Source organism: Aspergillus thermomutatus, assembly GCF_002237265.1.
Source record: "Aspergillus thermomutatus strain HMR AF 39 chromosome Unknown NODE_39, whole genome shotgun sequence".
NCBI classification, from domain to species: Eukaryota; Fungi; Ascomycota; class Eurotiomycetes; order Eurotiales; family Aspergillaceae; genus Aspergillus; species Aspergillus thermomutatus.
The window spans coordinates 1-20,078 of record NW_020798088.1 but is presented as its reverse complement, the minus strand read 5'-3'; the positions used below and the strand labels follow the sequence as shown (position 1 = coordinate 20,078).

The window sequence follows — 20,078 nt, the reverse complement described above, 5'->3', positions numbered from 1 at the left end:
ATCCTCTTCAAGAAGTCACCTGCTAGATCGCCAATGAAAAATCCCCGAAGAAATCCTGCCACGCGGTAGGAAAATAGAACAGATTCAGTCCTGGAAAATCCCACTCCGTGACAAACTGCTCGGGCACAAACGACTGCAGATCCGCCTGCGCATCGAACAGCTCCCAAAATGGAGCCATGGCCGCCTGGTCGACGTCCATCCCGCTCTCCTGCACGGCCCTCCCGTATTTCTCGATGCTGAGCTTGAGAATCTGCAGATAGATCCTACTACTGCCGTTAGTGTTGCCGTGGGAGTCCGCGCTCTTGGTCAGTTCGCTGAGCAGTCTATTCCCATGTTCAAGAAGCTCCTGGTGTTCTTCTTTTCGTTCCGGCAGGAGGCGGGAGAGCTTGAGGAGGAGAAGGAAGCAGAAGGCACATTTAGCCCAGACAAAGTCCATGGCGTATTTGAGTTTGGCGAGGTAGAAGTCCGGCTCGCCACTGATCAGGCGCAGGTGTTTGCGTGCGCTTGCCTTGGCCATGACTAGGATATTTCGCTCGATGGGAGACATTGCTCTATCGGATATTAGTTGATGAGTGTGGAAAACCAGTCGGAAAACGCACGCAACGTTCTCTACGCCCATTGATCGCAGCGCCTTGCAGCAAAGCATCATATCGGCCCAGCATTTCTGTACGCGCAGTGCGAGCAGGAGGAACGGTCTCTCCTCTTCGGCGGGGACCGAGTTTTCTGTAGACGGTGAGCCATTTAGCGTTCTAGGTAGCTCAGTAACCTTCAATGAGCTCACCGATGATGCGCAACCAATCACTGATACCAATACCAGTCAGTATATCACTCCATCGAGTGGAAAGGAGAGGGATACGAACTCGAACCAGAGATCGAGTTCAACCTTGACCTCTTGCACGAAACCAGCTATGTCTGAGCGAATCAGAGTCTCTTTGCCGCTCAAGGTATCGTTGATATTAGCTGCGGGAGGATCAGCTGAATCGTTCAGTACACAGGTGAAATGTTTTGGGCTACTTCTGATGACGTTTAGCTGTAAATGACTATGGTCAGCTTCTTTCCAGCAATGCAGCCTTTCTGTTGACCTACCTCGACTTGAGAGAACAAACGCAGATCCAAAACAGTCGATGAAGGATGTTTGAGCAAGGTTCGACACCGACGTGCGTTCCCAAGCAATCGGATGCCCGGCGGTTTGCCGCCATCTACACGAAAACTATACGATGATTGTCAAACCCACCCGTCCAATATTGATCAAGAGCAGCTTACATATGCTCCAAGACCAATAGCCCGAACCAGGTTCTGGACTTTCGCATCAAACCGCGTTCTTCCTCTGTAAGTCCAGTAGTTCCATGAAAGTCCTCAACTTCTTTCATCGTCATACGTTGAGTCAACTCCTCGAAAGCTTCGTCCAGGTCCAGATCTAAGGCCATTCGAGTAGCAAAGGATAAGATCAACGAGCGCTCCGTAGAATAGCAAGCAACAACGAGCAATGCTTGGACAGACTCCAGGCAATTCAACCTCTTGTTTTGAATGATGACATTAATCCATTTCTTGAGCTCTGCGTGCAGTATATCGGATATCTGAGGACCGAACCCTAACATGTGTTAGCAACACGCCTTCACGAGTTTTAAAGCAAGATTGGTACTTACTGGGTTCGATGCGGCTTCCTATCGTGCAGATAGCGTTGAGTAGGATGCTGCTTCGCGAGCGCACCGAATCGAAGGTGTCGTACTCGGGGTCAAATATCGGGATATACCTGTCCTGTCCATGGCAATGTACGTATTAGCATGCCGAGACGGAGGAAAAGAACTACCGTAACACATACGCAACCTTGGAAAAATCTGTACCATCTTATGGTTAGCAAAACGATGGGACAAAGTACAAATTTCCGTGAAGGGATCTCACGTGTTGAAGCAAGAAATGGCATGGTCTGGCGTCATCAAGCCCTTCGAGATAAAATCTGCAACTGGCTCGTCGCGTATTTCGAAACCAGATCGTTTTCTCTTCGTCACACTGCCTGCGTCTGTGATTATAGTTTGCATGCGAGAATGGTTAGAAATTTCTCCAGGGCTCGCGGCCAACCCATTCACCCTTGATTGATCGCCAGCCGATGCCTCTGCATAATTGGCCTCATGGAGTTGAGGCACAATGGTGGATCCCAGTATCATCTGAGAGGCAGGGGATATATGGCAATCTGTGCCTTGTCCATTGGTAGGCAGTATCTGTCTGTGAGGAGCCTGTCCCTCAGCGACGAGAACTCGGGCGTCTGAATTCGAATGTGTCTGCAGAAGATCACGTAGAGCATCCACTTGCTCTCTGAGGTGACGAACCTCAGCTTCGACATTTTCAAGTCTCCTGAGGATGCGTCAGTTACATATGGAGTAAGCGTAAAACGGGTGCGAGGGCGTACTCCGTAGCAGGGTCCTTTGGAATGTGAAAGAAGACACATCGCTTTTTCAATTTGTTACACCTGTATACAATCAGCACGATCAATCTCTCTAGCATGGGCATCAGTGGCGAGGAATGGTACCTGGTGCAAGGCCTCTTCCCATCACATTTGACCTGATAGGTACATCAGCGACAAGTCACAGAATATCATGGACAGAGAGAACATACCTTTGACTGTCGACAAGCGCTACAGGCTCTCTAGATCATGTTATAAGCAATATTGCCGCATGTGCTTACGATGGATAGGGAGAGGAAAACACACCGGAATCCGCTTCTTACCCGCTGGAGCCGACACGACGCAGGACGATCCATCTGATTCCATCGCAGGGTGAATACATATCACATATTCAATGAAATACTGGCGGCAACTCGTTGAATGCAGGAGACTCTGGGGAAAACAAAAGTTGAGCTGAACGATGTCGAGAAAATAAACTCAGCGGGGTGACGCCCTCATCGGGGTTAAGCCGGCTCGGCTATTGAGTGTGTAGCATAGACCTACGCTTGCATGAAACAGTGAGACAGAATGTCTTTATACGAGCTGGGAAGAAACGCAGATGGCGTATGATTCAAATTTGAGAAATATACAGATTTAAGTCTGGTAATGAACTCCTTCACGATCAGATTGGACACTTAACTTATCATACGCTGAGCGAGTTATGATATCAATCCACATAAATCAATACCACAAGTAGCAGATACCCAACGAGAAAAGACAGGGATAAAAATTAGAATACATAGACAAAGTCCTCATTTTGCCAGTCCGTAAGGTCCTTGAATGCATTGTCTTCCATAGCACCATGCTGGACAGGCGCGCCCTCCTTGTCTACTGGAGCAGCACCAACAGTGTACATCGAGTGATCGACGATAGTCGCACTCTTGCCCATAGACACTCGCTTCTGGGCGTGCTTCTTGTTGAGAACCCAGAGATACACCAGGTTTATACTGAAGGTGAGGGTTAGAGCTTCAGTCCCCCAAAGGAAAGGCAATCACTTACATGCAGAGAACAACCAGTACACAGAACATGGCGAGGCTGTTTTTCGTTAGTGTGCGCCGAAACGAGCCGGTATAAGTCTCATTGCTTACTTTGAGAGCAGACCACGTCTGTAAAGCGGCGCTTCGGCGGTTGTGTATAGAGTGGGACCAATGATCTAGAAGACATTAGCATGAGACTCTATATTGTCATTCTGCTGTAGGCACACGTACGTTACCAACGCATTGTCCGACAATCAATAGGCCAGTCGTCACTTTCTTCTTCGTTTCGCCGGCAGTGTTCGCAGCAGACCATGAATAGACCATAGGTGCTAATTGTCGGTCAGCTACAGTAAAAAACATACATCTCACGAAACATACTGATGCCTGGGTAGACAGAAAGCTGGCTGTTGTTAGCGACACTCCTCAAAAAAGTTCTTCATGACCTACAATGTAATATCCCGCAAGCAGAGAGCCCCGATTTGCCGCATCGTGCGTAATCTGCAGTAGCATCACGCAGCCAGCAATTGCCGGTAGGCACAAGAGAATGACCACCGGTCCCTTCATCTTGATGAAGGTTGCCAGCCACGCTCCACCCATAGTGGCCACGAGCTGTACTGCACCAAACGGAATGTTGAAAAGAATCGTCTTGAACTGATCAAATCCAAAGGCCTTGATAATAAGAGGGCCGAAGGTGGATATGCCTCCGCTAGGGATCCTGCTTTGGTGTGAGCCACATTGTTGGTACAGCGGTTTTCTGGTCCCCTTACGAGATGGAAAACATCAAAGCAAACCAGAGCCATGATTTTAGATCTAAGCAGGCCTCTTTCACATGATTCCATTTCCAGTGGTGAGTCTCAATTCCTTGCTGATTCATGCGGAGTCTAAATCATCATTAGGACCCATCAGCCATAATGTTCGTCCCGAAATCTTCAGTGAGAATACCTTTCAATAGCGATCAGTTTGTCCTCTTCATTGAGGAATTTGGCACATATGGGCGAGTCCGGCATATACATCCTGGACGATCCTCGTTAGCAGCTTTCACGATTAGGGATGATTGATCAGCATCCACTCACAGAACTACAGCAGAAAACACGACAGTAATGAGACCGAAGAATAAGAAGATAATCTGTTATGATAGTTAGTGCTACGTTCGTCCTCGCTGAGCAGACGCAGCAGAGGCAGGAGAGGCCGCAAATCACTCACCTGGTAGGGTTCAAAGACCGACGAGCTAATCTGTCCAAGGCCCCAGGTTATTAGACTGCCGAACTATTTGGCAAGATGTTCGTTAGCACAACTCTAGAAGAATGCTTGAACCTTGTCAAATGCTAAACTTACCATAAACACCACTCCGTTCATGGCGTACCATGAGCCCAGTCGTACGGGCTGCTCGAGCCGACGATACCACATCTGCGTGACGGCGATGAAGGCCGGAGCTTTGTTCTTCCAGTCAGTAATGGTGGACGCTGACGACGATATCGAAATACCCACCAATTCCAGCTTCAAACAGACCGAGAAACATTCGACAGACCAGCAAGCCTGCGAAGCTGTTCGCCGCCGTCATGCATGTCAACGAGACACCCCACAGAAGCGTGGTGCAGGCCAAGAATTTCCCCAGTGGGACTTTCACCAAGATATAAGCGATCACAGGCTGAGCAACGAGCTGTGCGACATAGACGACCGAGCCTAACCAGGAATATTGGTTGCCGTGGAGATGGGCTTTCTCGATCAAACCGAAAACCGAAGCATACGAGAGGGTCGACTTGTCGAGCTGTTGCAGGAAATAGATGCCCAAGAGTATAGGCAATAGCCTCAAGTCGATCTGTCGTAGAACTCGGGCGTTATTCTCCGCGGTGAGGATTGTCGAGTGGCCCACTTCCTCAATGAGCTGAAGGGCGTCATCCTTCTTGGTCTCGCTAGGTTGTGTATGACCTTGATGAGGAGCAGTATGGACCGTCTCAATAAGTTCCTCATCTATGCCCTTACCCTGTGCCGGCTGTGCTTCTTGGGACATAGCTCCTTTGTGCTTCCCTGGACTTGGGGGCAGGATTGATTGAAAGTTCCAGATGGACGAAGTATTCCTCAAGTGCCCAAAAGACAAGCTGAGGAGAAAAGAGAGGGGGCGTGACTTTGATAATATGTATCACCAAGGTCACTCTAGGATATGCGAGTGTACAGACTCGATTCTGTAATCATCTGTCATGTTGATCATGGAGACCTTTTTATCCACTGAGGATGATCCTGCACGGTCTGGAGTGTCTGGACAGTGAGGTATGGGGAACCCCGTGGGGAGGACAACCCCGGACGATGTGACCCCAAAGCCGATGGAAACGTAAAATCATTAGCCGGGTCTACAAAGTCAACTGCGAGACTAAGACCATCTAGCCTTGGTAGCACATGGGGAATATGAAGCCAGAACCGCAGATTGAATGGCATGACTGTTAGCCACGGGCAACATCCGATGCCTTGTCCAATCAATCAAGCGGGACCAGAAGACTACGAAGCGGGGGGAAGGTCTGCGTTAATCTGGCGATAGTTTAGCTTCGGTTTTCGGCAGGAAAACCCGATGGTCAGATGAAGCTGAACAGTCACCGAGGTGAGTCAAGTCGCGGAGAAGACAGCGATGGACCGACGAAGTTCTGCGTGGATAAGGCAGGACAACGGAGATGGAGGCCGAAGCCCGATCATACACTCCTCCGTGACGCCCCTCATAGACCTATTCAGCTTACCCTTTTTGAATGAGGGGATAATGAGGGGAAGCATTGAAATAGATATCGTACTGTAGACCTCTTCTCCTGTAAAGCCTCCGTGAGGGTTCTCCTGAATTTCTTCTTTCGAATCAATTGACCTCGCGGCGTACCGAACTATAAGCAATCATGCCTCAAAAAGAATTCTGCCCCAAAGGCTATCAAGAACAGCCTTCTGAAAATACCGTGGCAGACTCTTCGGTGTATCTCCGTTCAGGCAACTCAAGAGATCGTTCCTTTGATTTCTCATTCGAAGCGATTCGTCAAAACCTTTTCCGTGTGACGTTTTCCTCGCAAGACCATCCTCTCCCCCCCTATCCGAGCATTTCGAAGCCAAAGACAGACCTCAATGGCATTTGTGTATCTGCCACCGGTGGCGTATCATCCAAGACAATCGAGGTCGGCGGCGTGACGGCCACCGTCGACTGGAGCGATACTCCAGTAGTCTCGTTGTCGTGGACCGGTGAAGAGAAGCCCCTCCACCGGGATCTGCCATTGCGCTCGTACGTGGCGGACGCAACCGGCATCGCGCACTATTCTGAGCACGACCGGAATGCGCTTCATGTTGGGCTGGGGGAGAAAAGGGCGCCCATGGATCTCACCGGGCGTCACTTCCTGCTTTCCGCGACAGACAGTTTCGGGTACGATGTTTACAACACAGATCCGTTGTATAAGCACATCCCATTGCTGATCAAAGCGACTCCCACTGGTTGCGTGGCTCTCTTCTCAACAACACATGCCAGAGGGACGTGGTCGGTTGGTTCCGAAATCGATGGGCTCTGGGGCCACTTCAAGGTGTACCGTCAAGACTATGGAGGCCTCGAGCAGTATCTGATCGTAGGAAGAACACTCAAGGATATCGTGAGATCATATGCAGAGCTCCTTGGCTTCCCGCTCCTTGTACCTCGATGGGCTTATGGCTACGTCTCGGGGGGTTACAAGTACACCATGCTTGATGACCCGCCTGCGCACCAAGGACTCATTGAGTTTGCAGACAAGCTCAAGGAGCACGACATTCCATGCTCCGCCCACCAAATGAGCTCCGGCTACTCAATTGCAGAGATAGAACCCAAGGTCCGCAATGTCTTCACCTGGAACAAGCATCGGTTTCCCAACCCCGAAGAGTGGATTGCAAAATACCACGCTCGAGGAATCAGACTCATTACCAACATCAAGCCCTTTGTGCTTGCGTCACATCCAGATTACCAGAAGCTTGTCAGTGCGGGGGCACTGTTCAAGAAGCCCGATACTCAGGAACCGGGCAAAATGAGACTATGGAGCGCAGGGGGCGCGACCGGTGGCGATGGATGCCACATTGATTTTACCTCATCATTCGCTTTCCGATGGTGGTATGAAGGCGTTCAGAGCCTGAAGCGAGCCGGAATCGATGGTATGTGGAACGACAACAACGAATATACGCTTCCCGACGATGAATGGCAACTGGCTCTTGATGGATCAGTAGTCGCTGAAGGGGCAAAGAGACAGAGCGACAAATCGGTCGGGCTCTGGGGCCGCGCAATGCATACTGAACTCATGGGCAAAGCATCTCATGATGCTTTACTCGACCTGGAGCCCAAATACAGACCCTTTGTGCTCACAAGAAGCGCCACTGCTGGCACTCTTCGGTATGCAGCCAGCTCTTGGAGTGGAGACAATGTGACCAGTTGGGAGAGCATGAAAGGCGCAAACGCCTTGTCATTGAACGCTGGTATTTCACTTTTGCAGGTAAGACTCCGCCATTGCAGACCGAGCTAGGCGAACATTTCATGCTGACTTCTGACAGTGCTTCGGCCATGATATTGGTGGTTTCGAAGGTGTGCCTCCTCCCTTGCAAAACACTGATGAAAGGCGAAGAATCTGACTGTTTTTTCTCAATCAGGGCCCCAACCCTCTCCCGAACTACTCCTTCGCTGGGTCCAACTAGGTATTCATTCGCCTCGATTCGCCATCAACTGCTTCAAAACGTCGCCTGGGAACAACTCCGTCGGAGATGTCATTGAGCCCTGGATGTACCCCGAGATCACGCCGCTGGTTCGCGACACCATCAAGCGCCGTTATGAGATCCTTCCCTACATATACTCCCTTGGTCTGGAGAGCCACCTGACCGCTTCTCCGCCTCAGCGCTGGATCGGATGGGGTTACGAGTCCGATCCTGAAGTCTGGACCAAGGCCCTCAAGTCCGGAGAAGAGCAGTACTGGTTCGGTGATACAATTCTCGTCGGAGGCGTGTACGAGCCCGGTGTAAGCGTCGCGAAGATGTACCTTCCCCGTAAGGCGAGCGATGAGTTCGACTTTGGGTATGTCAATATGAACTCGCCCTACACCTATTTCGCCTCCGGTCAGTGGGTCGAGATACCCTCTGAATGGAGAGAAAGCATCCCGCTTGTTGCGCGTATCGGCGGTGCCATTCCTGTCGGAAATTCAGTTCAAACCAGAGTCCCTGGGGATGAGACTGAGGCTTCATTGGCGGTAGAGGAACTTGACGACTACAGAGGCGTTGAGATATTCCCTCCCAGGGGCAGCTCTCATGGTCGCGTCTTCTCCTCTAGCTGGTTTGAGGATGACGGGATTTCCCTTCAGCCTAAAATGTCAAAGTACATCATCAGCTACAGCTCGACGGATGAGAAGGTGACTGTTGGATTGATACGCGATGAAGAGAGCGGCTTTGTTCCCGCTTGGAAGGATCTGGACATCATCTTGCACAACGGCGATGACAGACGCGTTGTGTCTGATGATGGCAGGCCTGTTGAATACAAGGGGAGAGACTCTCGAGGCCGCGTTGTTTATACTTTGAAGAATTAGATGCTACAGCGTGATGAGTCACACTGTATTTGAAGTAGCCGATTCCCTGTAGTTGGTAACAGGGCTGTGCACAAATGGAAAGAAAGAGAGGTTTTGGCGTTGCAGAATAGAAAGATAGAAGAGCCTTGGAGAATTCATGATGACTTATTTGAACATATTGCTTCATTTATCGCGATTGAACACCCGGCTGACACTCCGGACCGAACTCACCGGGAGATATGGATCCAAATTAATATGGCCGCTTTCTTGAGAGAATATAAGAAAATTCCCCGGAAAATTGACTTGAATTGAGGCTGTCAATACAGATGATCGCACCAGGAAGTGAGAAAACTTTACATAGCTCTATACAATACAATCACTCAGTTGATCGGAATGCTGGACTTTGGGCATAAAATAACAAAACCTGATCAGGCACAACACACATCATTGCTGGATTTCGGTGGTTTCGGCCATATTCTCTGGAAGCTTGATGCCGAGCTCCTTCACCGTAGGGAGTCTGTGTGTAATGTTGCCCTTCTTCGCCTCCTCCAGTCTCCGTTTTTGACCTGCCTCCCCGGCTCTTCCCAGGACACCAGCAATGACAGCCACAGAACGCAAACTGTCGTCATTCGCAGGAATGGGGTAGGTCACTTGAGTTGGTTCGGCATCCGTATCGATGATGCCGATGGTTGGAACATTGTTCAAGCCACACTCGTGCAGTAAAACAGCATTCTCAATGGGATTCAAACAGACCACAAGGTCCGGCTTGATGGCCGGCTGATCCGTCCGAAGATCCCTGAATTCCGGCAATTCTTCGTCAAACACATTCACCACCTTGGTATCACAGTGGCCTAAGATCTGTTGTCCGTTGGTCAAGCTACCAGGAATCCAACGCTCAAAGATGTGGTATCCTTTGGCCAGCTCCGCAGCCCGGACAACTGCCCGTTTTTGACCCTTTCGAGTGCCGACGAAAAGGATGAGACCACCTCGGGCGGCAACCTCTTCCACAACCTTGGCTGCACGCCGCAAGTGCGCTGCAGTTACATCGAGCGAAATAATATGAACACCTTCTCGAATACCGAAAATATAGCGCGAGTTCTGCGGGTTCCAGCGAGAAGTAGAATGACCGAGGTGTGTTTGAGATGCGAGGAGCAATTCGAGGGTGATATCGGAGGGTCGAGGAGGATTTTGGATCAGATCTTCTGGTTTGTATGCGACTGCTACATCACTACCGAGGGCGTGAAATTTCTGCTCTGCAAGGGTATAAAGTCAGTACTCGAGCAGGAGGTGGAGGGAGGTTGTTCGATCTCGCTCACTTTGCACTTCGCGCTTGCGCCACGCCTCCTTGGCTGACGGTGCTACTGATCCTGTCTCTTTCACAGTGCTGACAGACGAACTTGGCTGTTGCGTCACTTCACTTGGAGGGGGTTGTACAGCGGTTTCCACAGGAGTTCCTGTCGAGGAGAATCGGCTCAGGATGCGAGTCTGTCGATTGGCAGCAAGAAGCTGGCGGCCTGCAGAAGACTGATTAGCAACAGATTTCGAATGATGTTATTGTCGAAGAAATATCAAGTCAAAACATACTCTGCCGCACACATAATTGTCGAACAATCATCTTGAAATATGCTGAATTAGAAGTCGAGCTGCTCCGTATGCGAAATGCTCAGTTTCCGGCCGATCGAACTTTTGATGTCGGGCTTGGCGGGTGTTTGGGCCTGAGGCATGCAAATTGTGCGCTAGTCCATTTTGGGTTTCTTCCACCCTTCCAGTTCTGAATCACAGCATTACTGATAGCGGCTTATCTAGCACTGTTAGTAACCACATGGCATGATATGAGCGCACGCTATTACTATGACTTACTTGACTAACCCTGATTCCAGCCTGTATGAGGGATATATTACCGCATTGTGGCAGCTCCAAGCTATTAATATAGATCTGGGATGCAACTTTTCGAATCCCGAGGAAAACGCATAGTATATGCCAAGGAAAACATTTATCAAAACCAAGTTCTTGTGCCTTTGGATAGGTTTGTTTCCAGAAACAATAGAATTCTTCCTCAATCAAAAATCATTGGAGCCATATGGACTAAGTGCGGGTTTTGTTGGAACGTGACCGCTTCCTACTGGCTTGGATTCTTACTTTCAGTCTTTGTATTCAAATTCGGCCTCTCACTACCAAGTGGCAGTAGTCTAACTAAATGACGTGATTAAGCACGCCTTTACTCGGTAATGTAGAACAAGATTGCCATTTATTGTGCGAGCAAGATTATTCTGCCCTTCAAAAGGACTTTTCCTCCTAGGACTCCGATCTGGTGGAGTAACTTCCATGGGCCAGATTGGAATTGATCTAACCAAACAGGCACGTAATATGCATGAAGGACCAGCAATAGGACAAAGGTAGATAGTTGATACATAACTGAGATGCTTAAGTACAGAATTCTATAAGAGAGATGTCTCCTGATGTGTGCCCCAGGGCAACTGTACACTCTTTGACTACTGAACAGGACGGCCGACGCGCCGGAGGCAGCCATAGAACCTTTACACCGTTGAGCGATATCCAATCGTCTTCTATCAATAACTCAGCGGTGGTAAGGGCAACAACGAAGGTGCAATTGTTGGGTGAGAACTGAATACTTAGCTGCCCAAGGTTCGTTTCTAGGAAAACACCGCGATTTGAAAATTCCATGTCAGTGACAACGCCTTCGACTGACAGATTTTGTTTCAAGGCCCCAGTGACAGGATCCCAGATCTTGACTGTGTTGTCAATGGAACCTGATGCCAGCAGTTGACAATCCGGTGAGAATGCTACAGCCCTAACTGCCCCTAAATGACCATCCAGGGTGTGTTGCAGGGTTCCAGTACTAGTATCCCAGAGTTTAATTGTACCATCATTGGAGCCTGATACAAGAAACCAACGATCTGGTGAGAAGGTAATGGTCCAAATGAAATCCAAATGGCCATCTAAGGTCTGTAGCAAGGTTCCAGTAGTGGCATCCCAGAGCTTGACTGTTTTATCAATGGAGCCAGATGCCAGCATCTTGCTGTCCAGTGAGAATGCAATGACACCGACTGAGCCCGAATGACCGTCCATAGTCTGCCGTGCGGCCCTCTTATCGATAAAGTTGCCTTGCAAGGCTTCAGTGGTGATGTCCCAGAGCTTAGCTGTGCTGTCAAAAGAACCTGATGCCAGTAGTTGGCTGTCTGGTGAGAAAGCTACAGCCCAAACTGAGAATGTGTGGCCCTCTAGAGTTCGTCGCAAGGCACCGGTGGTGGTATCCCAGAGCCTAACTGTACTGGCATGGGTGCCAGATGCCAGAAGTCGGCTGTCCGGTGAGAATGCCACAGCCCCAACTGAACCTTGATGGCCGTCCACGGTCTTTCGCAGAGGCCCTTCAACAGTAAGCGTTCGTTTTAAGGCGCCAGTACCGGTATCCCAGAGCTTTATAGTACTATCATGAGAACCTGACGCTAGTAACTGACCGCATGATGAGAATGCAATGGCCCGAACCCAATCTATATGGTCTTCAAGAGTCTGTTGTAATAATCCAGTTGTAGTATCCCAGAGCCTTATTGTCTTATCATAGGAGCCAGATGCCAGCACTTGGCCGTCTGGTGAAAAGGCCACAGCCTGAACTGGATGTGTATGACCCTTGAAAGTCTGTTTCAGGGCGCCAGTGGCAGTATGCCAGAGCTTAACTGTGCTATCAACTGAGCCAGATACCATGAGTCTGCCATTTGGTGAGAACTCCACAGACAAGACCGATCCAGAGTGGCCGCAGAAAGTTTTTTGTAGGGCTCCGGTAACAGCATCCCAGAGCTTGATAGTACTATCATGAGAACCTGATGCTAGTAATCGACCGCATGATGAGAATGCAATGGCCCGAACCCAATCTAAATGTCCCTCTAAACTCTGTTGTAATGATCCAGTCGTAGTATCCCAGAGCTTAATAGTCTTATCATGGGAACCTGTTGCCAGCACTTGGCTGTCTGGTGAGAAAGCCACCGCTCCAACTGCGCCTGAATGGCCTTCTAGGGTCTGTAGTTCTGCACCCCAAAGCTTTTCGACCTTTGGCAACCTCCTTATCCAGCTGGGGAGCTCTCTGCCAAATAACTTTCTTATTATGGACATTTCCGGTGCGATATGAGGCACGAAGAATATAGTTGGAGCGGCGCGATATTAGCGATATGTCGATTTCTAAGTATAAATCGCCTCAGATCGAGTATAAATTGTGCTATTTCAGGATCCTTATTACTCCAAGTCAGGAATTTCACTCTATTATTAGCAAACAAATGATCTCACGGCTATAACTCACATGTGTGACTGACTGTAATAGATGCATCATTGCTAGGGCTTCAGATAGGATGCCCAGAAGACTCATAGCCTCCACCCAGTGGAGAAAATGCACCTTAAGGAATGAAATAGCCGTTATCGCTTCTGTGGCAGGCTCTTCGCTTTGTACCAAATGTTGCACCCAGTAACGACAGGAGTATTGTAATTCCGGGGGTAGATAATGATTAATAGAATTGGCGTGGACTTCGCTGCGTTGTGTACCATCACCAGGCAGGTTGCAGATATTCTTCTTCAGTCTCTGCCCCATGACGTTTAGGCATCGTGCTATGAGATTTTGGTGCGCTTTTTTTTTCATCTATCCAGAATAGACTGCTGTCCCTTTTTTGGGGGTCCAGAAGGAAGTCTCTGAATGATAGATGGAAAAGCCTGACAGGTATCACCGAATCGTCGGGTATTCTGAGAACTGGGTGGAAGGGTCTTAATCGATTGCTAACGTCGTCCTCCTCTATTTCTAAGAGACGAGAGAGGGCATTAACAGAGAGCGGAGTGAAGAGAAGAATAATAACTCCAACAATATCCTTGAATTCTCGGATTAACCGCTGCAACTCCCATTTATCCTGGCCAATAAGGAGTTGATTTAGCAAGGGCCTATATGTGTTGTCCATCTTTGAAACATAGATAGATTGATCTGTAAGAATCGCATCAAGACGTTTCCGGGGATTCCAATTCGCGTCACCAATAAATCGGCATAAAGTGGCAGCTGAAATAAATAACGGGACGGCTCTTTCAATCAGGATCTTGATAGACTCTTCCCCAGGCCAGTCGAGCGAAAATGATCGCTCCTGCCTCAATTTGAAAAACTGATCCTTAATATATAAGGATATGTCGTGTTCAATCACTTGATTTGGAATCTCATGGAGGACCAGATCTTGATAGTCATTGGTGATGCTCTCGAAGCCCAATCTGATTGGCAACACCGGCCTGCTTGTTAACAGAAATCGTAGCTGCAGTGAACTTGACCTTTGGACCCGTGGCAAGAGATGGAGAATAACTCGGATATCATCTTCCTGGTCGCATTCATCCAGTGCATCAATCACGATCACCATAATTGTACTTGGGCGCTGGCTGATTGCAAGAAGTGGCTGTAGAATAAGTTTGTCAAATTGTTCCCTAAGCACCCGTTCTGAAATATCTGGATCATCCTCGATTGCCTTTTGGATACTGGGGCTCAGTTGAGGTATAGTGCCTCCTAATTGTTTGGCAAGTGTCGAAAAGAGCATTTTTGCATTCCCTCGGTCTTGTTCGCCCCTTTTGAAGAAGAAGCTCGCTGCAAGGCGATTTTGCCCTTTCAAACGGCCTGCAACGGTCCGGGAAATTGTTGACTTTCCAGTCCCGGCCATGCCGTTTAACCAAAAAATACATTTTCCATCGGATGTCTTGGACCAGTTGTCAATGTCGCGGAGAAGCTCGACCCGGGTCCCGGGAAGGCACTCAGTGTGTTGGTTTTCGTAGTCATTAAATGCTGCCCCTTTAGCGACATGTAACCGGCCGAGATCTATCTTTTGGTTGATAAGATTGGCAGATCTCCTTGATTATAACATTAGCTCGATTACGTATAAAGGGTAGGGTTATACACCTACGTTTGGTCAATGAGCAACGATAAGTCGAATAATGTTTTATACCGCTCGATCTCGCTGATCGCCTTGACCACCTCCTCACGTTTTAAAGGCCATTTGAATGCTCGGAGCCCCCATTTCCTCATCCGTCTCTGTGCTATTTCCGGATCGATTTTCCTTCAATGCCGTGAGAGTTGATGAGCATTTTGCAATATTGTCGATGAGCTCTTGGGAAGCAACGAGTTTCGTACTGTTCGTGCTATTAAGAAGCTTGTTGAGCGAATTGAGTACCTGAGAAAGGGCGTCGACCTCCTCCTGAAGGTGGAGGATGTCTTGCCTCGCTTCTTCAACTTTCCTGATGTAACTTCCACATATCTGCGCGATGGCCCCTGTTAGTTGGATGACTGCGATAACGCTTGCTGCACCAGAAAGCGGTTCCATGTTTAGGACTGTCGGGATGGGTTCGCTAATTAACAGAGAGGCATGTATCGATCAACAGTCATGAATATTCTTAGGGAGGTTGCCATAGAATACGGATCACAGATTTAGGGGATGAGAAAGAGGGGCAGGCGCTTGGAGCGAGGCTGAGGATAGTGATGCACTTCATCCTTATTGGTGTACAAAGCACTGATCGTCGTATTGGTCTGCTGGAAGATAAAGTAACCAAACATTGTAATGTAGCAAAAGACAAGACCGCTGGATATCCGCGAGACACATTTATTACACAAGGTATTCTGCCCTCACTCTTTTAGGGAGCTCTGGGAAAGCGGCTAAGGCAACGCACGTCACAGGACCAGTTCTGCTCCCCACCGCAACTTCCCAGGCATCTAGGCCGTTTAATGAATGGATGAAAGCAAAAGCCACTATGTTAGCAATGTTCTTCAGGCTGCATTGACCAAATCAATGAGTAGCGCTCACATTATTTTGGCACAATCTACAGTCTACAAACCAGTCTCTGTCTTCAATGTGCAAACCAAATCAAATCAAATCTAGTCATTGGCCGTCAAGCAACGTGCCTCATGTGCAGCATCGGTATCAAGATAAAATTAAGCGAAGAACAGCAGGTCATCCTCATGCAGGTGAAAGTCATCAAATCAGAAAAGAAAAACTCGCGAGTATTGAGTCAAAGCTCGCGGTATTCTGTACCGGCTCGGTCGACAAGGACCCCAGAAGTCTATTTCTTGAAGAAGCTGCCCAAGTTATCCATCAGACCACCGCCGCTTGACGAACCAGGCCGGCCCTGGTGACTGCCGTACTGGGAGCCACCGTGGCTGCCGTATCCCGGGGGCCCCTCTTCCTTGTGCTTGTGCTTCTTGACGGCGTCTTCCAGGACGGATCCCATGATGGCGCCTCCGATGGTACCCAGAATACCGTGGTCAGCTTTGTGGCCTGCAAAGCCACCCGCGAGACCGCCTGCGAGAGCACCGCCGAGTCCTCGCTCGCCCTCTTGGGCTCCACCGGGAGCGCTCTGGTCATTGTAGCTAGAGAGAGAAATGTCAGCTGATGTTACCGGAAGTTTATGTACACGAGAAGAGAGGGGTGGGGCAGATGACATACCCAGAATGTCCGTATGACCCCTGGCCCTGGTGTTGTTGACTGTACTGGTCGTGTTGACCGTATTGGCTCTGCTGGTGCTGGCCGTACTGATCCTGGTTGTAATCACGCTGCTGATTGTGATAGTCACCAGAGCCTCCGTATTGACCGTGTTGCTGACCATGTTGTTGGCCATACTCCTGGCCGTATTGCTGGTTAGAGTAAGGCTGCTGTCCGTAGCCGCCTTGGGAGTATCCTCCCTGCTGGTATTGGCCTTGACCCTGGTCCTGGCCGTGGCCGTAGCCGTAGCCTTGCTGCTGGGAGTATTGATCGTAGGGACCGGACATTGTTGTGTTGATTAGTTTGTTGGAGTGATAGTAGGTGGATAAGATGGAATTTCAGGAGGAGATGATGTGTGATTGAGAATGATGAAGCAGAGGTAAAGTCCGAGGGTGCCCCTCTATCTTTTATATCTCCCTACTTACCTAGTAACTAACTGCTTGGTACAAATATGTAGGGCTGAATCGATTGCTGAGGGGATGGGACCCCACTTTAGTCATTTACGTCGGCGCCAACGGCAATGATACGATGATACCGCCGCTTGAGATGGAACAATACATTATTCTGTCGGATGCTATCACTGTCCCGTCATCGATGGGGCGCCTACTGACAACTCTCATTGGTATGCTGATACTCATATTGTGGCTTATCCATTTCATGGCCATACATTTCGACTCCGACTGATCCATATTTCCGAACAAAGACCTCCGCCACACCGCATTATGGTAGATGGAAGTAGCGGGGTGGCTGTTGCCTTCCAGAAGGCGCAATGCTGAGTTCGATGACAATACAGTTGTACGTACTATTACAGAGAACATGCCCCGCCAGATCTTCCAGGTTTTACTCGTTTAGGTAAATTTTGATCAGATTCGTGGTTTCGATCCTAGATAGCTTGAAATATTATTAGCGACTGCTTCTTGGCTCTGGCATCGACCAAGGGACTTGAACTTTCGGAGTTTAGATTGCCCTCAATTTCTAGTTGCCTAAATCTGTGCAAGCTGAAGCGCTGTGTGTTTGTTACTGAATTACCACAAAATACAGACAATAAAAGCCACATGTGGCTGGGTTGAGTGGCTGTGCAACGGCAACCACAGAATGCATCTTCTATATTGTTGTCTATTTTGTTAGACAAAAAACCATCGATCCTGTTGAGTGTTGACTGACATTTTTGATTTCACAATATTGATCAAGAAAAGCTATATTTAGGACTGCAATTTTTTCACTGTATTCGTTGGGACTGTATCCGAGGCTGCCGACTTCCGTAAGGTATCTTGGATACTGCAGCGGCACCTCCGAATCGATCATACAACTGCCTTACCTCAAGTTAATTACCGCTCACCAGGCAGCCATATTATTCGCGTCTCCATTGACTTCCTATGGGATTAGAGCCAAGTCCTTTGAAAGAGAACAGCGCAAGTCAAAACATGAGAAGTTTCGGATTGACCATAGAGATCGGCTCGTCGTCTCAATGGGCTGAGCTCTTGATCGTCACAGTCTAGACATTCTCTGGCCAAGGCTACAAGACAATCTCCAAATAGCAACTGAGCAACCATCTACCTGACGGCTACATGCTTAATGCTGTTGTTCTCCGTATTCAAGTTCAAGCTGATTCGAGGAGAAGACATCCTACTTGGGACCAAATACTTTATAGACGTCCTTGATCCCACTAGATAAGCCACCGCTGCCCGGTACCTTGTGCCTACCTGACCACAATTCAACACTACAACTCAATGTCTACTTCATCAAGAGACTCCTCTTCCACTGAATCAAAACCAACTCATAACCTACTAGCTCCACAGTTCATACAGCGTGTGATCTCGGGATGAAGATCTCGTAAGAGTCACGCTACATGCCTATCAGATGCGGATGATCACCCTCGAAAAAAGTAAACATGTGTCTGACAGCAAACCATCTTTGCGGGAAAAGATGACGGTCTACTTCATGATCATTACTTTTCATGAGGACAATCACAAAATAATGGCCGAGTCAGACTTCTTAAGCCCACTAACGGCTGAAAAAGGCACCTGATCTACGTCACACAAGTCTGCTCAGTCCACGCGAGACGAAAGCCCACTCAGTGATGAGCCTCAGGAGATAAGTTTGAGGCATTGCAGTGGACAGTTCATGTCTCTGCAGTTTGATTTTTAATCTACTTGTGCGACCTTGCGATAATATCACAAGCCACTGCTTGATTTTGCTTCCACTTCTGAAATGACGCGCATCTTGCATACAGTCAAGCATGCTTTCAGGAGACATCGAGATGGAGCACCTACAAGAAGTTATTTACACTTTGAACTCCACCTAATCAGCGCATCTTCATACTGAACCATTTCTGGGAGCGGATATTGGTCAGAATGTATCATCTTTGTTTCCTCGTCTTGATACTCGCATCCCCTCTGGTTACCACAACAGCGGCAGACCACCCAACAGTCTACATCATCCGTCATGGCGAGAAATCTGGCGACCCCGAGGATTCTGGCTTGAATGCCGACGGCTTCAGGCGGGCCGAATGCCTCCGAGACGTTTTCGGTGTCAACTCAACATATGACATCGGCTATATCGTCGCCCCGAGACCAAACAGATGTATGCCATAGTCTCTACTCGGCTTTACCTTGCGGCTCAGTCAGATCAAGTTGATCTAACCCCTTAGTCTCCCCTTAGATGGTCAACACAGACGCTCATTCGAGACCGTCCTCCCGCTCGCTATCGATTTGGGTCTTGCAGTTGATCTTTCCTGCAAACGGAATCAAGTCAGATGCGTAGGGAAACTCGTGAGCGACTTCCAGGGACCGGGAAATATTCTGATTTGCTGGCGACATGGGAGAATGAAAGAAATCGTGGAGGAACTGGGCTCTGACCATGCCCCGGAGTATCCTGATGACCGGTGAGTCGCGCCAGACGATTCCGTGCCTGAATCCTTGCTGATTCCGACCAGCTTCGACTTGATCTGGACTGATCCGTTTCCTTATGACAATATCACTGATGTCAGGAGCGAAGGATGTCCTGGTCTTGATACTCTGTCATTATTCAAGGTTCAAGATTGACGAGCGTGGTCTGCCATGGGAAACCCCTTGGTTGCAGCAACAAGACGATGTCACCTTTTGGTTCGGTAGGGCTTTCATTGGCCTTTTGGTTCAAGGCTCAGTAAACATAGCTATGGAGGGTCATGGCATAACGAAGGAGTAATTAGCATTTCTATATTCATATCTCATCATCTTGGTAACATGTGGTTAGACGGGATGAGGCTTATGTCCAGGGCACAGATGTTACCACCTATTTGAAAACTTTCTTTTTAGAGACTCTTCTTTGCTTCACTGTACCTCTGAATGTTCCACTTTCCTGTCAGTGATTCAGCTCAACTGAGACAAGTCATTCCGTTCAAGCATGAGACGATTAAGGAGCGGCCTTATAAACTAGACATGAACGCTAGATAGCAGCTCCAGTCACTCAGAACAATAGCTTCTGAGTCTCTTCATATCCACACTGTCCAACCCATTCAAAGATTCAACACTAACGTAATCGGTAAGCGAGCGGATCACGCAACCGAGCGGATCACCCAACCATATTATATCGAAAAGGAAGGCTATTTTCAACCCCTAAAATAACTTTGCATTACTAAAACTAGCTATTCTTGCGC

General features: G+C 48.7%; 5 protein-coding genes across 5 annotated transcripts; 2 read left to right on the top strand and 3 right to left on the bottom strand.

Annotated features, from left to right (window-relative positions):
• Window positions 1-22: 22 nt before the first annotated feature.
• CDV56_102340 (MFS transporter) lies at window positions 23-5,428 on the bottom strand (the record flags this gene model as incomplete). The annotated part of the gene is made up of 25 exons (XM_026755959.1): window positions 23-551; window positions 600-723; window positions 782-801; window positions 861-1,030; window positions 1,087-1,210; window positions 1,264-1,591; window positions 1,647-1,758; window positions 1,823-1,838; window positions 1,903-2,352; window positions 2,408-2,467; window positions 2,614-2,643; window positions 2,725-2,757; window positions 2,815-2,918; window positions 3,180-3,387; window positions 3,440-3,475; window positions 3,529-3,593; window positions 3,649-3,746; window positions 3,796-3,817; window positions 3,865-4,132; window positions 4,185-4,298; window positions 4,360-4,431; window positions 4,491-4,543; window positions 4,621-4,683; window positions 4,753-4,850; window positions 4,906-5,428. 25 exons carry the CDS (start codon window positions 5,426-5,428, stop codon window positions 23-25), a joined length of 3,720 nt encoding a protein of 1,239 aa, XP_026616539.1.
• An 862-nt stretch (window positions 5,429-6,290) lies between these two features.
• On the top strand, window positions 6,291-8,963 carry CDV56_101854 (putative alpha-glucosidase; the record flags this gene model as incomplete). The annotated part of the gene is made up of 3 exons (XM_026755473.1): window positions 6,291-7,886; window positions 7,945-7,975; window positions 8,041-8,963. 3 exons carry the CDS (start codon window positions 6,291-6,293, stop codon window positions 8,961-8,963), a joined length of 2,550 nt encoding a protein of 849 aa, XP_026616538.1.
• Window positions 8,964-9,386: 423 nt separating this feature from the next.
• On the bottom strand, window positions 9,387-15,289 carry CDV56_100931 (mitochondrial 37S ribosomal protein uS2m; the record flags this gene model as incomplete). The annotated part of the gene is made up of 5 exons (XM_026754550.1): window positions 9,387-10,195; window positions 10,259-10,456; window positions 11,486-12,637; window positions 14,653-14,819; window positions 14,952-15,289. The coding sequence occupies 5 exons, from the start codon at window positions 15,287-15,289 to the stop codon at window positions 9,387-9,389; spliced, it is 2,664 nt and encodes an 887-aa protein (XP_026616537.1).
• A 733-nt stretch (window positions 15,290-16,022) lies between these two features.
• On the bottom strand, window positions 16,023-16,728 carry hel10 (putative high expression lethality protein Hel10; the record flags this gene model as incomplete). The annotated part of the gene is made up of 2 exons (XM_026754322.1): window positions 16,023-16,329; window positions 16,406-16,728. The coding sequence occupies 2 exons, from the start codon at window positions 16,726-16,728 to the stop codon at window positions 16,023-16,025; spliced, it is 630 nt and encodes a 209-aa protein (XP_026616536.1).
• Window positions 16,729-18,795: 2,067 nt separating this feature from the next.
• Window positions 18,796-19,460, top strand: CDV56_100200 (putative phosphoglycerate mutase family protein; the record flags this gene model as incomplete). Its single annotated transcript, XM_026753819.1, has 3 exons — window positions 18,796-19,024; window positions 19,103-19,325; window positions 19,377-19,460. Coding segments are annotated over 3 exons (536 nt in total), but the record flags the coding sequence as incomplete, so codon positions are not given.
• Between the last annotated feature and the right edge of the window lie 618 nt (window positions 19,461-20,078).